The 18,066-nt window shown below is 40.2% G+C and overlaps 1 protein-coding gene across 1 annotated transcript in view; it reads left to right on the top strand.

Annotated features, from left to right (window-relative positions):
• The window catches only part of TRMT2B (tRNA methyltransferase 2 homolog B (S. cerevisiae)), a 67,743-nt gene that overhangs the window by 8,009 nt on the left and 41,668 nt on the right, over positions 1-18,066 (top strand). Inside the window, exons 7-13 of the mRNA XM_012650033.1 lie at positions 8,788-8,934; positions 10,120-10,214; positions 10,558-10,772; positions 10,933-11,034; positions 11,816-11,932; positions 12,146-12,245; positions 17,634-17,819. Of these exons, the coding sequence (XP_012505487.1) occupies positions 8,788-8,934; positions 10,120-10,214; positions 10,558-10,772; positions 10,933-11,034; positions 11,816-11,932; positions 12,146-12,245; positions 17,634-17,760 (903 nt within the window). The 3' untranslated portion in view covers positions 17,761-17,819. The remainder of the gene's footprint in view (positions 1-8,787; positions 8,935-10,119; positions 10,215-10,557; positions 10,773-10,932; positions 11,035-11,815; positions 11,933-12,145; positions 12,246-17,633; positions 17,820-18,066) is intronic.

Below are 18,066 nucleotides of genomic sequence, written 5' to 3' on the forward strand. Positions count from 1 at the left end.
CATCTGGCTTCTGCTAACTCTCTAAGATTCATTTTAGGCATCAGATCCTGTAGAAAACTGTATCTGACTCCTCTGTCTGATTAGAGCTTCCCTCCCCTGTACTCCTGTATCTCCATTGCATATCTCCTGATGGAGCACTTGTTACACCTTATCACGTTGTTTGGTGGTGCTTCCCATGCTAGACCGTGGAGGTGGTAGCTGTGTATTATTTAACTTTGTACTCTCACGCTTAACACAGATTCATACACATAGTGGGTGCTCACCAAATGTTTGGTAAATGAATACCTCTTTGCAGTATTACCCAAGTTTCTAGCCCTTCCGGCTGCTGTTGGGCAAATTTCTACCTTCCACATCTATCCAGACGAATTCCTCCTCCCTGTAAAATCTGTACAGCACCTAAAATCCAATCCAGTAGGTACTCAAATACAGGCCAGATGCCTTTCGTAGTACCTTTCGGGCATATACAAGAAGATATGAAAAACAAAAACAAACTAAAAAAATAATAGTACTTTACACTGGCCTGTTTTCAATATTTTTTATACCTTTGTGTCCTTTCCCTGTTACTGGTACTGATATTCCATTCCATTAAGATAGTAGGGTAACCTTAGTTTGCCCCCTATTTGAGGCTTAAATATCTGTTTTGAGGCTTGAGGCAAAAATGTGAATTTTATGGCAGCTGGAAGCCAGGGCACCAAGACCTAAGGAGCTGTCTTTATTTTTATTTTTATTCTTATTGTGAGACAGGGTCTCACTCTGTAGCCCAGGCTGGAGTACAGTGGCGTAATCATAGCTCACTGTAACTTCCAACTCTCAGGCTCAAGCAATCTTCCTGCTTCAGCCCCCTGAGTAGCTGGGACTACAGGTGCACACCACCATGCCCAGCTAATTTTTCCTATTTTTTGTAGAGATGGGGGTCTCACCATCTTGCCCAGGCTGTTCTTGGACTCCTGTCCTCAAGTGATCCTCCTGCCTCAGCCTTCCAAAGTGTTGGGATTACAGGCATAAGCTACTGCTCCCAGCTAGAAGCTGTCTTTAAATAACTTTGTTCTTTCACCTTCCTCAAAAAGTGATCAGCTTACATTTATTTGTTTATTTTGGTATCATTGTGAACTCAGATTTTTTAACATACTTGATATGTTTCAATCTGCTGCAGATACTATTTATTTTCAAACTGTTCCATTTTGGGCCATTGGAACTTCTTTAAGTTGCCTTAGAGCCCTAGATGGCCCTGATAGTTCTGGACTGATAAGATATTTGTAGCACATTTAGTCCATTTTCTGCCTGAGACTTGGAATCAGCCATTTCTTCAGGGAATTCTTGTTTCTTTTAGTGGGAAATGGTATTTGGAGGCCACAGTATGGGTATCAGGGGTCTTCATTTGTACTGGATTGGTTATATTTCAAGGCTTTTCTAGTGGACAGAGCTAGGAAATATTTTTTTTTAAATATATATGTTCATATTGATACATACAAATCAAGTTTAGAATTAGTTTTTACTTAAATCTTTCAATTTTATATTTTTACCTCTTGCCTGTTAAGTGAAAATTTTAGCTCCTGACATTAATATAATTACTTATTTGTTCTCTCTTACTATGTATATAATTTCAGAAATAATATGATTACTAACAGATGATTCTTGAAACATAGCTCAGAATTTCTTTCTAGTTCTTTTTGTCAAATTATTGTGCCCCTTGAAATAATTCCTTTTTTTGTAGTCAAGCCACCACCGTTGGACATTTGGTACACAGGTTCTTTTTTTTGCTTTCAAATTTTAGAGATTTTCTATTTTTCATTTTGATATCATTTTGTAAAATATTTACATGGTTCCAAAGTCAAATCTACAAAATAAAGGTACATTCAGAGAGGTCTATCTTTTACCTCTGTCCCCTCTACCCAGATCCCTCCCTCCTCCTATGGGTAACAATTTTTGTTGGTTTTTGCTTACTTTTAAAAATGTCAAGAGATATTTGCACCCCCCCTTTTCTTAGCTAAAAGATGGCTTACTATATATATACACTGTTCTGCACCTTGATTTTTTTCACATTAATAATATACTTCTTTTTTTTTTTTTTTTTTTGAGACAGGGTCTTGCTCTGTCGCCCTGGCTAGAGTGCAGTGGTGTGATCATAGCTCACTGCAACCTCAAAACTGCTGGGCTCAAGCTATCTTCCTGCCTCAGGCTCCTGAGTATCTGGGACTCCAGGCACATGCTGCCATGCTGGGCTAATTTTTCTATTTTTTGTAGCGATGAGGTCTTACTATTGCCCAGGCTGGTTTCGAACTTCTGGGCTCAAGCAATCCTCCTGGCTCGGCCTCCCAAAGTGCTAGGATTATAGGCGTGAACCACCACACCTAGCCTTACTTCATTTTTTTAATAGTTGCATAGCCCTATATAGTGTGATGTATTTTACAACTTTTTTTTTTTTTTTTTGAGACAGAGTCTTGCTCTGTTGCCCGGGCTAGAGTGCTGTGGCATCAACCTAGCTCACAGCAACCTCAAACTCCTGGGCTCAAGTGATCCTCCTGCCTCAGCCTCCCTAGTAGCTGGGACTACAGGCATGCGCCACCATGCCCAGCTAAGTTTTTCTATATATTTTTAGTTGTCCAGCTAATTTCTTTTTTTTTTTAGTAGAGACAGGGTCTCGCTCTTGCTCAGGCTGGTCTCGAGCTCCTCATCTAGAGCGATCCTCTCGCCTCAGCCTCCCAGAGTGCTAGGATTACAGGTGTGAGCCATCGTGTCCGGCCACAACTTTTTGTTTTTATTGGCATGAATAATTACCTCATTTTTCCATTTACTTAGTTTTATATCAACATATTATTAATTTTTTCCAAATGCTTTCAAAGCTCTGTGAAACATTTATCAATATTCTTCATATGCTCAAAAGCTTCAGTTCAAGTTTTTCCCTGAAGACCTTTGTCTCAGAGTGCATCATCCCCTATTTCTTAGCTGTCCTGTCTTCTTTTTTCTTGGTTCACACCCTAATTTGGCTAGAGCACAACCTCCATTAGCTTCCTGAGGAAGGGTGCCTAGGAGGTAAATTTTTAGAATCTTTGCATATCTATAAATGTCTTTTTTCTGTCTTGACATATGACTGCAAGTTTTTCTAGATTTAAAATTCTGAGTGTTAACTCATTTGCCTTTATAAATGTAAAGACACTGGTTCATAGTCATCTGGCTGCCAATGTTGTGTAAGTCTAAATGCTACTTTAAATCCTGATCCTTTGTAGATAATCCCCTCCCCCCCCTTTTTTTCTCTACAAGCCTTTAGGGAACCTATCTTCATCCCTGAAACTTCATGACCATGTGGGCTTTTTTTTTTTTTTCATTCATTGTGGTGGGCACTTTCTAGGAAACTAATGCTTTCTGGAAACTAATACTTTTAGATGTGGGAAATTATCCTGTATTATTTCTTTGATTACTCCCTCCCCCTCATTTTCTATATTCTTTCTATGCCTCTTGTTATCTGGATTTTGGACTTCATGGATTGCTTCTATAATCTTCTACTCATTTCTCTTTCCTATTTTCCATCTCTTTGACTTTTGTTCTCCTTTTTGTGAAATTTTCTTGACCTAAAGGCCAATACCTTTACTGAATTTTTTTCTACCATCCTATCTTTAATTTTCAAAAGCTTTTTCTTGTTTTCTAATTGCTCCTTTTGTATAGCATCCGTTCTTTTTTTGGTAATGTAACATTTATCTATCTATCTATCTGTTTGCTTTTTTTCTTTTTTCTTTCTTTTTTTTTTTTTTTGAGACAGAGTCTTACTCTGTTGCCCAGGCCAGAGTGCTGTGGCGTCATTGTAGCTCACAGCAACCTCAAACTCCTGGGCTCAAGCGATCCTTCTGCCTCAGCCTCCCAAGTAGCTGGGACTACAGGCATGCACCACCATGCCCGGCTAATTTTTTCTATATATTTTTAGTTGTCCAAGTAATTTCTTTCTATTTTTAGTAGAGATGGGGTCTCACTCTTGCTCAGGCTGGTGTCGAACTCCTGAGCTCAAGCAATCCTCCCGCCTCAGCCTCCCAGAGTGCTAGGATTACAGGCATGAGCCACTGTGCTTGGCCTGTTTGCTTTTTTTCTGTTCTTTTAGTTGTCTGTTTCCTTCAGGATTTTTGTTTGTTTGGGACATTGTCTTTTATAATGGAGGCTCTAATCAAATAGCTGGTGATACTTGGCTGGCTGTTTGCATTTAAGAGTGAGGCCTTAAAATATTAATTGGCAGTTCAGCCTCAGTGGGTTTACTGATTCTGGATTCTTTGCTGGTGATTGTACGTGTGTGGTGGGGGAAGGTGTGTCTCTTGAGTTCTTTACTCTGAGGCTGTTCAGTTTCTCCAGAGAATTATCTCCAAATCTCCTGCCTCTCGGCTGGCCTTCTGGAAACAGGTGTAGAAAGGTGGCCATTAAGAATGCAGATTTACATAGAATGTTCCTGCTTCCATCCCTCTGCCACCACCACTGTGCCTGGTATCTCCAGGTTCAGAGCTTTTATGGGTTCATTTCCTCCTGGGAAAAAAACCCCAGTCTTCTGGTAGAGAAAGATAGAAGTTTTTGGTAGAATGAGGATGTTTACCAGTTTTGTGTCCAGGTGTTTAACCAAACCCTGATTTTAGCCATGCACCTTACCCCATCTCTGCCTCCTGCAGTATCTTGCATCTTCCGGAGTGAGCCTTTCCGGGCTTGCGTGAAGCAGATAAGCTTTGTGTCTCATCAGGTTCCCCTCTGTGGTCACTCGGGATGTAGCTTCCTTCACCTTGCTAAGTGAGTGGTCACTCCGATCTGCTTTCTGTCTTCTAAGACTTTATTGAGTTTGCTCTTCTCTTGTTGTCTTTTCTCCCATTATCTTTGTTCTTTCTTTCATTTGTTTGTTCAATAAGTACTGTTGCACCCCTGCAAGTACTAGGCACTATTCTAGATGCTTAGGATATAATAATGAAACTACCCCTTATCTTATGGAACTTAAATTTTAGTTGAGGGAAGGATTTTTTTGAAAAAATAAACATAATAAATAAGTAAATTATATGGTATGTTAGAAAGTGATAAGTGCCATGGGAAAAATACAGTGGAGCAAGGAGAATAAGAAGTTCTGGGAGCTGGGGAAAGTGCGGGTTACAGTTTTAAATAGGGTCAAGGTAGTCATCATTGAGAAAATGATATTTGAATAAAGCAGTGATTCTCAACTGAGGACAGTTTTGTCCTGGAGGGAACATTTGGCAGTGTCTGGAGACATTTTAGGTTGTCACCACTGGGGCATGGTTGGGTGACGCTATTGGTATCTAGTGGGTAGAGAGGCCAGGGATGCTGTTAAACATCCTGCATGGCTCAGCATGGTGGCGCATGCCTGTAGTCCCAGCTACTGGGGAGGCTGAGGCAGGAGGATCTCTTGAGCCCAGGAGTTTGATGCTATAGTGTGCTATGATTGCACCTGTGAATAGCCATTGCACTCCAGCCTGGGCAACATAGCGAGGACCTGTCTCAAAAAAAAATAAAAATAAAAAAACCAATGCCCCCGCCCCCCACCATACAACATCCTACAATGCATGGGGCAGCTCCCTACAACAAAGAATTAGGTGCCTCAAAATGTCACTAGTGCTGAGGTTGATAAACACTGGAATAAAGACTTAAAGAAAGTGAGCGTTAGCTATGCAGAGGCCTGAGGGAAGAGCATTCTGGACAGAAAGAACAGTTATTGCAAAGACCCCAAGATGAGAGTGCGGCTGGCTTTTTGGAAGAACTGACAGTAGGCCCCAATGAATGAGGGGAAGAGGTGAGAATTAATGAGGGCCAGATCATGTAGTGCTTTGGGGTCATTGTTAGGACTTTGGCTTTTATTTTGAATGAAATGGGGAGCCATTGGAGGTTTTGACTGGGGGGAGGAATGCCATGACGTGATATGATTTAGGTTTTTAACAAGATCACTCTGGTTGCTGTGTTGATAATGGATTATGGGCGGGGGAGGGTAGAAGCAGGGAGACCAGTTAGAATACTGTTGCAGTAACCTAAGTGAGAGATGATATAGACCAGTGGTAGCAGTGGAGATGGATATACCTTGAAGATAGAACAACAGGATTTCTTGATGGATTCAATGAGAGGTATTAAGAGAAACAGAGGAGTGAAAAATGGCTCCAGGTGTTTGGGTAGAGCTAGTGGAAGGATGGAGTTACTATCAACGGAGGTGGGAAAGACTGTGGTAGAGCAGATTTGGGTAGGGGAGATTTGTAGTTCAATTTTGAACATGTTGCATTTGAGATGCCTATTAGACATCTGAGTGGATATGTTAAGTAGGTAGTTGGATATATTAGTCTGGGGTTCAAGAGAGAGAAATCCAGGAGTTGTTAGCATGTAGATGTTATTTAAAATCGGGAGACTGGGCAGAGATCACCAAGAGAGTGGAGAGTAGATAGAAAAGAGAAGAGGAACAGGGTCTGAGCCCTGGGGCATTCCCATTTTAAGAAGTTTGGGAAAAGAGGAAGAACCAGTAAAAGAGACTGAGAAGGAACAGCCAGTGAGGTGTAGGAAACAGGAGAGTGTGGGGTCCTGGGAGCCAAGGAAAGAAAGTGAACCAACGAGGGATGGCTCATCATCTGTGCCCGATGCCACTGATAGGTCGAGTAAGGGAGGACTGAGAATTGACCATTGGACTTCAGAACAAGGTTGAGGGTGACCCTAATGTGAACTGTTTGGGTGGAGTAGTGAGGACCCGATTCAAGTGGGTGAATAGGAGAAGAATGGGAGGCAGTGAATAGGTACAGTTCTTGCGAGGAGTTTTGCTACAAAGAGGAGCAGAGAAATGGAGCAGTAGCTAGTAGGGAATGTGGGGTTGAGAAGGTTCCTTTTTTTTTTGTTTTTTCTTGAAATGGGACAGTAAGAACATGCTTGTATATTGATGAGAATAATCCAGTACTGGGAGAGGGAAGTAAAAGGAGAGAGAGAAGGGAGAATTGTTGGGAACGATGAGCTTAAGTAAATAAGCTCATGCTTTTTAAATTTTATTTTATTTTAGTAGGATTTTTAGGAGGAATATTCTGGTATTTTAACTAGAAAGTCCCTTCAATCTTAGGCCTTCCCATATAAGAAGAGGAGTTTCGGTCTCCATTTTACAATAAAGAAACCAAGGTCCTGGAAGCCATATTTCATATTTACCCATTATCTTCGAGGTCAGGCTCACCTGTTTAATTACCATCCTTCCAGAACCTCTATTAAATTTGAATCTTGCTTCCAAGAAGCATTTCTTTCTAACCAGCCCGTAAATAACAGTCAAACCAGTCTTTCTTTAAATCACAAACCTTAAAATTTGAAAACTAGCCGGGTGCGATGGCTCACACCTGTAATCCCAGCAATTTGGGAGGCTGAGGTGGGAGAATCGCATGAGCCCAGGAGTTTGATATCCTAGCCAGTATACTGAGACCATGTCTCTACAAAAAAATTTAAAAAATCAGCCAGGTGTCATGGTACGCGCCTGTAGTCCTAGCTACTCAGGAGGATGTGGCAGGAGGATCGCTTGACCTCAGGAATTTGAGGTTACAGTGAGCTATGATTGCACCACTGCACTCCAGCCTGGGTGACAGAGTGAGACTCTACCCCCCCCAAAAAATTGTTTTTGAAAACTATGTTCACTATAAATCAAGTATATCTTATATTGCATTTATATGAAATTACACTGAAAGTGATCAAGTGCAGCCTTAATTGATTTAACCCTATCGGATAGCATTGTTTTTTTTTTGGTATAACTCCTCCTTCCCTGCATAATTTGGGGTTTGTTTAAAAATATGGTGGACCTAGACTGCATGCATTATGAAAACAAAAGGACCTAGTAAATCAGACAGTGTGTCCTGTTGTGGTAGCAACTGGCTTTTGTTTGAAAAGTTTGGCTTTAAGGATTTTTGAGATCCCAAAAACTAAATCAGGATTACATTTGACTTTTATTCACCAGGAAGAAATGGAAGATCTAAGGTATAATATAGTTGGCACCTGGTTATATGAAGAAATATAGAAATGATAGGCTAACATTAGGAAGTTATAAGTAAGAATGCAATCATAGCAGCTTAGTAATACATTAAGAATTGCTGCCAGGAAGAATTCACAGAAATGGAAGATTATTATATTCTATACTGTATATAGAATAAACTGAGATTCCATATATGAATATTTTTCCTGTTCATTCATTCATACCTTCTTTTAATAATATTTCTTGAGCATGTAGTATGTGCCAGACTAATGATACAACTCTAAGCCTTCATGGAACTTACAGTTTGGAATATTATTCAATGGATAGCATCCTCTGGAAGGTCACAGGGCAGGGACCATGTTTTTTATACCACTGTATTAGTCTGCTAGGGCTGCTATAACGAAATACCACAGACTGGGTAGCTTAAACAGCAGATATTTATTTCATCACTGGAGGCTAGAAGTCTAAGATTAGGGTCTTGGCAGGTTTGGTTTCTTCTGAGGCCTCTCTCCTTGTCTTACAGATGGACTCTTTCTGTGTCCTCACACTGTGGTCTTTTCTCTTTGTATACCCATCCCTGGTGTCTCTCTGTGTGTCCAAATTTCCTCTTATGACACCAGTCAGATTGGATTAAGGCCTGCCTTAACGTCCTCATTTTAACTTAATCACTTCTTGAAAAGGCTTATCTCTAAATATGGTCACATTCTGAGGTACTAGGGGTTAAGGCTTACATATATGGATTTTGGGAGGATACAGTACAGCTCAAAACAGTCACCTAGCATGAATAATCAGCTGTGGAACTTGTTAGTTTTCCCTGTGTAATAATATCGTTTTCTTCCCAGTACTATGAAATATTCCTTCGACAGTCTCCGTTGGAACCCTGCCTTCTGTTTCATGAAGGTGGATACTGGCGTGAGCTCACAGTTCGCACCAATAGCCAAGGGCACACGATGGCTATCATCACCTTCCATCCCCAGGAATTAAGTCAGGTGAGCCTCACAGGATGATAGGGGCAGCTACTGTAGCAACCCTAACTGTTACTATGCTGCTGTTGGTTTTTGGAAGTTTCAGGACATATAGCAGGAGCTACACATCCACAGAATATTTATGTTGATTGCGGAGAGGGGTTGGGGATGAGGAGGGGAAGATGGCAAGGATAATATTCAACCATAATTCTGGCATAATCAAACCGCAGAGACTGTGGCTAGTTACCAAATTAATTGTCATATGAGGACTCCCAAGTATTTTCCACGAGAAGTTTGTTCATGCCATTAGGTACTCTACTGAATCCAAAAGCCAATTCAATAGAGACTAGAATGTCAGAAACTCATAACCCAAATAATACTTTACATTTGTAGCATACTTAGAGTTTTCAAACATTCACGTGTTAAAATATTCCTACACTTACAGGATCACCTCAATCAACTTGTGAAGCAGGCAGGAGAAGGAGAGATATTGTTACCCTCATTTTACAGATGAGCAAATGGAGGCATAGAAATACCCAAGGTTGAAGACTCAGTAAATAGCAAAGCTAGGATTTGAACCCAGGTCCTTTGATTCCTGACCTGGCATTTTTAATTCTATAACTCTAACATGGCTTATTGCGATATATCCTTGTATCAGGCTAATGCTTAGGCTCTCTATAGTGATGTAAGAATTTCATAATGTTCTGAACTAAAAAAAAAAGATTTCACTACCATGCTCATTCTCTTCTGTGTCCCCTCTTTTCTTTCTCCTAGGACTCACGTCTTCTGAGGTGGCGTTTGGGTGGGTGGTTGGGATGTCTGAGGTAGAGAAGTACGAAGAGAACTGAAAGGTTATTGCCTCTTCATGATGGGACAAAAGCTTAGTTTAGCTCCTTGTTTACAATAATAATAACACACACTTTCTTTAAAGAATTATTAGAGGCTCAAACTAGAGGAAGTGCCAATTCTGTTGTGTAGGATTTGTCAAAAGCCGATAAGCAAAGCAGTGCTTCTACTGAGATGTGAAAATAGTGTGGGTTTTTTTTTTTGTCCTATAGAACCTTGCTTTATGTTAAGTGTTGTTTTTAATAGGATTTGAGAAATGTGTCTTCTTGTCTGACTGCTGCAGGGCTGATTACTGTAGAGTTTGGAGAAAAAATTTCTCAGAGATGAGTCTTTGCTTGATTGCTGATTTTGTGGTCTGGGCAGGAGGAGCTCTGTGTTCAGAAGGAGACTTTAAAGGAATTTTTCATCAAAGGCCCTGGAGCAGCCTGTGACTTGACCTCACTTTACTTCCAGGAAAGGTAAACCTGGGACAGCCAAACAGCAAATAGGAGCCTGATGGCTTGCCAGAGTCTTGGTTTATGGATTGCTGATGCAGAGTTGCTGATTGATAGTAGAGGATCTGGGCTTAGTGGTTCTGGCCCTTGTACACCAGCCAGGTCTGGAAATCCAGGCCAGAATGTAGATGAGAGAGTGTCTGCATGAACTTCCATCCCCCGAGGGAAAACTCCTACAGAGCTCTCAGGGCCATGGCAAGGAGGCTGTGTCTCCTAGCTGAGATGCTAGGGCCTCCCCTTCCAACCAACCACTAGACATGGAATGGTCTGCCATTCCAAGATGCTTTCTGCTTTTATTCTTTTCCAGCACCATGACCCGTTGCAGCCATCAGCAGTCCCCCTACCAGCTCCTATTTGGGGAACCCCACATCTTTGAAGATCTCCTAGGCTTGAAGGTCCGCATCTCTCCAGATGCCTTTTTCCAGATTAACACTGCTGGTGCAGAGATGCTGTATCAGACTGTGGGGGAGCTGAGTGGCGTGAACTCTGACACTGTCCTCCTTGACATCTGCTGTGGAACTGGCAAGTAGTAGCCCAGGGCCAAATTTGCAAGCTGCTTAGCTCCCAGGGCCCTTGAAGCTTGCAAGGGTAGGTAGGGGGAGGTAGTGGTAGTGATGCAGACATAACCTTGTTGGTTTAAAACCCTAAAATACCTTCCTCTTATTCTCTCTTACCTCCCTAGGTGTGATTGGCCTCTCTCTGGCTCAGCATACATCCCAGGTCCTTGGGATTGAATTGGTGGAGCAGGCAGTAGAGGATGCCAGGTGGACTGCAGCCTTCAATGGTACACAGCTCACAGTCTGGGGAGAAATTAAGGGGTGCAATTGTTTCTGTGCTATGGAAAGGATTGTGTGGGAAGGGGCAACTGTTATATCTCTGACCTGCAGGGAGAAAGAGAGGGGATTCTGGAGTGGTCAGAGTTGGGTCTTGATGGTTTTCTGGAAAAGGTCCCAATATCTAATATTTTTTTAATTTCCTATCCAGAAGAGGAGTCTGAAGGAAGGAACAAGGCTAGGTAATAGGAAGGGCAGTGGCAAAACTTTAGACAGAATAGAAGAGCCTTCTTGACATTAAACTCATGAGACATCATAGCATAATACAATAGGTTTCAAACCTATATTTTTAGCAACAAAACCTTTTCTTCAAACAAGATCTTACGCCAAACTGCAATATAGAAAACAGATCATCTTGTCCCCTCTACTCCACCTCCAGACAGCTCCTGAGGCAATGTGTGAAAACGCCTGATATATCAGGAAGAGCACTTGAGTAAAAGTCAAGGTTCTTATCTTGGTATGGGTATTTATGTGCCATGTGAGTTTTTATTAATAATTTATAAAATAACACTATCTGGTCACTCAATCTGAAAGGCTTACTGAGATATTTCAAGGGAAAGTACTTTGGAAAAAATAAAGTACATCCAAGAGCATTTCTTTCATTGTTATTTTGAGGTATGCCAGATCCAAAGGGAACGTGGCAGAGCCCTGGCTCCTGTACATTTCTCTAAGCTAAAGCTTCCCCCCCAACTGCCGGCCTTGAGGTATGTCACATGAGCCTCTCTTCTGCAGGCATCACAAACTGTGAATTTCACACTGGTCGAGCAGAGACGATTTTGCCACAGCTGCTAAAGTCAAAGGAAGATGAGAAGTTAATTGCTGTGGTAAACCCAGCCCGCGCCGGACTGCGTAAGGATGACAAGCTAATTGGGTGTTTCCCATGAAGGCCACCAGCTTTGGTTCCTCATTCTCACACCATGCTAAGGGAGCTCTCAATGAGCTGGTCCTGAACTTGCTTCTTCTCTATTCCTAATCAGTCCTATGTGCTGGTCAGTGGGAATTTGTGATGACTGGGACCATCGTAGTTTAATTATGTTAATAGCAAAGTATTTTTTCCTTCAGATTACAAGGTGGTTCGAACCATTCGAAACTGCAGGGCTATCCGCACACTAGTTTTTGTTTCCTGCAAGCCCCATGGTGAAACCACAAGGAACGTCATTGAGTGAGTCTTGATTTCTTTTTTAAATTATTTTTTCCCATTATCAAAGTAACCCATGCATGCACACAATTTGGAAAATGCAGGGAAGTATAAAGAAACAGAAAAGAAAACATTATACCACCTTTAATAGTCAATTACAGGGCTGGGTCTAGGGTGAGGCAAGTCAGGTACTCAGTTTGGGTGTGAAATTTAAGAGGGTGCCAAAAATCTCAGCAATCAAGATAATTTTTTTTTTTTTGAGACAGAGTCTCGCTGTGTTGCCCCGGCTAGAGTGCCGTGGCGTCAGCCTAGCTCACAGCAACCTCAAACTCCTGGGCTCAAGCGATCCTTCTGCCTCAGCCTCCTGAGTAGCTGGGACTACAGGCATGCGCCACCATGCCCGGCTAATTTTTTCTATATATTTTTAGTTGTCCAATTAATTTCTTTCTATTTTTAGTAGAGATGGGGTCTCGCTCTTGCTCAGGCTGGTTTCGAGCTCCTGAGCTCAAACAGTCCGCCTGCCTCGGCCTCCCAGAGTGCTAGGATAACAGGCATGAGCCACCGCGCCCGGCCAGGATAAATTTTTAATGCAATATTTTCAGAAATCAAAATTGACCATCGCAATTCATGATGAACAAAATATTAATTTTTTTTTAAAAGGTGGGATCTGCACCTGTGCTTGCTGAACCCTGCCTCACTGCCTTACTCTGATTCTGGCTTTGGTTCCAGTAAATCTTTATTTATAAAAGGAGGTGGCTAGCTTATACGCGGCAGTTTCCTAATTTGATATTCTAAAATATTGTATCAAAATATTAGTTGTCTTAATTACTGAGTTTTTTGGCACCCTATTAAATTTTGCACCCAATGTGAGTGCCTCTCATTTCATTCTAGTTCTGGCCCTGGTCAGCTATTTTGATTTTTGAAATGTTTTCTTTTTTTAATCTTTCTCTTTTTAACATAAGTAATTTCTTTCTAACATTCAAACAACATAGGCAGGTATAAAGTACAGATGATATACCTGAACATAACAGGTGAGAATTAAAAGTAAATATGTGTGATTATTATTTGTCAATATATTATAAAAAAGTAAGTGAATTGAGCTTTCAAGTCAATGAGCTAGAAAAAGAACAATAAACCTAAAGGAAACTGAAGGAAGGAATCAATAATGGTAAAAAAAATCCATAAATTGGCCAGATGTGGTGGCTCACGCCTGTAATTCCAGTGCTTTGGGAGGCCGAGATGGGAAGATTGCTGGAGGCCAGGAATTTGAGACCAGCTTGGACAACATAGTGAGACTGCATCTCTAAAAACATAAAAAAACAAATAAATTAGCTGGACATGGTGGTGCACACCTGTAGTCCTAGCTACGTAGGAGGCTGAGGTGGGAGGATCGCTTGAGCGCAGGAGTTCAAGGCTGCAGTGAGCTATGATCATGCCACTGCATTCCAGCCTGGGCCACAGAGTGAGACCCTGTCTCAAAAAAAGTTTTTAATATAAGAAAAGGAAATTATAAATGCACCCTAGGAAATCAAAGAATTTCTTTATAGTCATGAAGTGCAAAAGCCCTAACAGTGAAAATTCAGAAGCCATATGATAAAAAGTTGTTAAATTTGACTACATAAAAATAACTTCTTCCATCATTACACCATACACAAAAACGAATTCAAAATGTGTCACAACTAAATGTAAGAGATGAAGCTATAAAACTCTTAGAGCAAAACATAGGAGATTTAGAGTCTTCATGACCTTAGGTTAGGCAAAGCCTTCTTAGATATGACATCAAAAGCTTAAGAACCAAAAAAACAAAAAAAAATGATGAAAATGAAAAAAAAAAACTTATGTACCACAAATGATACCATTGATAAAATGAAAAGACAAACTACAGAATAGGAAAAATATTTGCAAATCATTTATAAGGGACTGGTATCCAGAAGTCAGACACAAAAGGCCCCATATTATATGATTCCATTTATAGGAAATGTCTAGAATAGGTGAATCCATAGAAACAGAAAGTAGATTTGTGGTTGGCTAGCAGTGGTGGTGGGGGTTTGGGGAAAAACGTGGCATGATTGCTAAGGGGTGTGTGGTATCTTCTTGGGATAATGAAAAATGTTCCAAAATTGATTGTGGTGATAGATTTACAACTCTGTGAATATACTAAAAACCAATGAACTGTATAAATGGGTGAGCTGTATGGTACATGAATTATATCTCAAAACTATTGAAAAAATCAGTAATTTGTACATGATGAAAAGCACCATAAGTAAAGACAAGAGACAACATAACTGGGAAAAAATTGCAGTTCATGTCACAAAGACTCGTTTCCTTTATCTGTAACAAACTCCTGGAAATAATAAGAAAAAGTACAACAGCCCTATAGAAAAATGAGCAGATGATATAAAAAGGAAATGTTAGAAATGTGTTTATGAACCATGAGAGGATGTTGTCTCTCCCATAATAATGGAAATGCAAATTAAAAGTACCCTCAGATACTACTTTTTATATCTCAGATTGGCAAAAGTTCAAAAGTTTGATAATGCATTGTTGGCGATAATATAGGGAAATGTGAATTCTAAAAAATTACTGGTGTAAATTGAATACTAACCCTATGTAAATTGGTACTCTCCTTATGGAGGGAAATTTAGCAATATAGATTAAAATTACAAATATATACCCTTTGACTTGGTAATTCCATTCCTGAGGCTTTATCCTACAGATATACTCACACATGTAAAATGACATATATATACAAATTTATTTATTGCAGTATTTTAACAGCAAAAGGTAAAATATCCTAAAAGTCCATCAGTAGGGAACTGTTTAAATCAGCTGTGCTACATCCATAATGAAACACTGTGCTGCTATAAAAGAGTGGAGATGTTCTCTATGATAATGAAAGCTCTTTAAGGCATGCTATTTTTTAAACAGCTTTATTGAGATATAATTCATTTATTATACAATTCAACTCCCCTTTTTTTTTTTTTTTTTGAGACAGAGTCTCACTATGTTGCCCAGGTTAGAGTGCCGTGGCGTCATCCTAACTCACAGCAACTCAAACTCCTGGGCTCAAGCAATCCTCCTGCCTCAGCCTCCCGAGTAGCTGGGACTACAGGCATGTGCCACCATGCCCGGCTAATTTTTTTTATTTTTTGTAGAGATGAGATCTTGCTATTTTGCTCAGGCCGGTCTCTAATGCCTTGGGTCTAGGACACCCCATGCCTCGGCCTCCCAGAGAGCTAGGATTACAGGCGTGAGCCACCGCGCCCGGCCTCCCTTTTTTTTTAATAGAGATGAGATCTTGCTATTTTGCCCAGGCTAGCCTCAAACTCTTAGGCTCAAGCAATCCTCCCACCCCAGCCTCCTGAGTAGCTGGGACTGTAAGTGTGTACCCCTGTGCCCACCTTATTGTTTTGATTTGCATTTCCCCCGTGGCTAATGATGTTGAGCATTTTTTCATGTACTTGTTGGCCATTTTTAAATCTTTAGAGAAATGTCTGTTCAAGTCCTTTGCACATTTTTAATTGGGTTGTCTTTTTATTATATTATTGAGTTTTAAGAGTTCTTTTATATTCCGATATAAGTCCCTTATGATTTGCAAAATTTTTCTCCCTTTCTGTGGGTTGTCTTTTTACTTTCTGAATAGTATCCTTTGAAGCATAAGAGTTTTTAATTTTGAAGATGCCATCTATTTTGGGAGGGGCCTTGCGATTTTGGTTCTGAGCTATGTTACCAATGTGTAAATAGCCAGGTACAGAATTGTTTGTATAATAGTAAACTATCTTTGTAAAAATAAAAGCAGAATAATATATATTTGTATTTGCTTGTATATGCATAGAGAATCTCTGGTAAGTGACACAAGAAACCAATAATAGTTATACAAGAAACCGATAATAGTTATCTATGGTTGGGGAGAACTGGGGAGATGGGAGTCACGGGTGGGAAGGAGACTTCACTGTATACCTTTTTATGTTATTTCGTTTTGAATTAAATGAAAATACTTATATGCAAAACAAATTTAAAAAATGTAATGATTAAGGGTAAACCTAGGATTCCATTAACATTCATATTGAGTAAAACAGTAAACATGGCCTCAAAAAGCAAAGAAAATTTTATTTTGAAAAGATAGTATGTGTATATGGCAGAAAAAATTCAAATAATAGAAAAGAATATACAATGAACAATAAATTTTTCTACTTGGCTGGTTTGGATGTAAATTGGTACAACCTTTTTTAGAACACTTTGGTTATACATATTTTAGGACCTTAAAAACATATAGGCCTGGCCAGGCATGGTAGCTCATGCCTGTAATCCCAGCACTTTTGGAGGCTGAGGTGGGAGGACTGCTTCAGGCTAGGAGTTCAAGACCAGCCCAGGCAACCTACCGAGACCCCATCTCCATAAAAATGGGAAAAAAAGTAGCTGGCCATGGTGGCATGTGCCTGTGGTCTCAGCTATTCAGGAGGCTGAGGCAGGAGGGTTGCTTGAGCTCAGAAGTTTGAGGTTGCTGTGAGCTACGATGGCACCACTGCACTCCAGCCTGGGCAACAGAGCGAGACCCTGTTTCAAAAGAAGGAAAAAAAAAGTATAGGCCCTTCAACTCAGCACTTCCACTAAATAACTGAAAATGTGTACAAAGATATAACTATAATATTCATGGAGGGACTTTTTGAAATAGCAAAAAGAAACTTAAATTTTCAACTTCAAGAAATTAAATAAACTATGTTACATTTATTTAATGAAATACCATATAGCCAATAAAAGTGAGATAGCTTTACATATAATGGACAAATGCTCACGATATATTATTAACTGAAGAAATTGGTTATAAAGCAGTAATGTACAATATTTATAGTGTAACTCCATCTTTAAAAAATCAATTTTAAATAGTTGGAAAGATACATCCTGAAAAGTTAGCAGTGGTGGTCCTTCTCTGAATGGTGAGTTTATAGGTGAATTTTTATAGGTCTCATTTTTGCTTGGCTGTATTTTCTGTAATGAGCCTTTGAAATAAGGGGGAAAAAGTAATCTACTTTGAGAATTTTTAATAGAATAAATTTAAAAAATATTTAGTAATTACCCACTGTGTGCAAGTCATACAGAAAAATATATGACCTAGGCCCCTCTCTCCATTCACCAGATATATATTGAACCCCTATTCTGTGTCACATAGTGAGAACACAGAGATGAATAATGAATAGGCAGTTTTTGCCTCATTTCCACCCTCAAAAAGATTATACTGCAGTGAGGAAGTTCGTTAAGAAAAACAGTTCCATTAAATATGATAAATGCTCTATAAGAGAGAAACACAGGGGGCTGTGGGAACACAGAGGAAGGGCTTAAATTTTAAGTAATTGTATTCTTGTAGGTCCTCCTTTTGTTTTGGGGAACTGACATTATGATCTATTTCTACAGGCTGTGCTGTCCTCCAAACTCTGCTAAGAAGCTCCTAGGCAAGCCTTTTGTCCTGAGACAAGCCGTACCTGTGGATTTGTTTCCCCACACCCCACACTGTGAGCTGGTGTTCCTGTTCACTCGATAAGCAGCCTCCTAGAAGACTGCAGGCTACTTGTTAAGGCTGAAGTTTTCACAAACTTTCAGGTTTGGCATATTGCTACATTGCAGTCGCTGGGAGCATTACCAGAGAAACTAATGTTTGGATCATGAGCAGGAAGAATATAGTAGGTCTCCTGTCTGAGGCACATTTAACCTTAGTTTTCAGGTTCCCTTGTGATCCTGCTTTGTTGGCCTGGCTTCGACCACTCTCCACTCCTTGACCCTGAATCCGGACTGTTTCTTCCTTTTGCTGTTAGCCTGTCATGGTTCTCTTGGTCCTAGTTTATTTTCT

Source organism: Propithecus coquereli, unplaced genomic scaffold (assembly GCF_000956105.1).
Source record: "Propithecus coquereli isolate 6110/MARCELLA unplaced genomic scaffold, Pcoq_1.0 Scaffold31, whole genome shotgun sequence".
Lineage (NCBI taxonomy): Eukaryota > Metazoa > Chordata > Mammalia > Primates > Indriidae > Propithecus > Propithecus coquereli.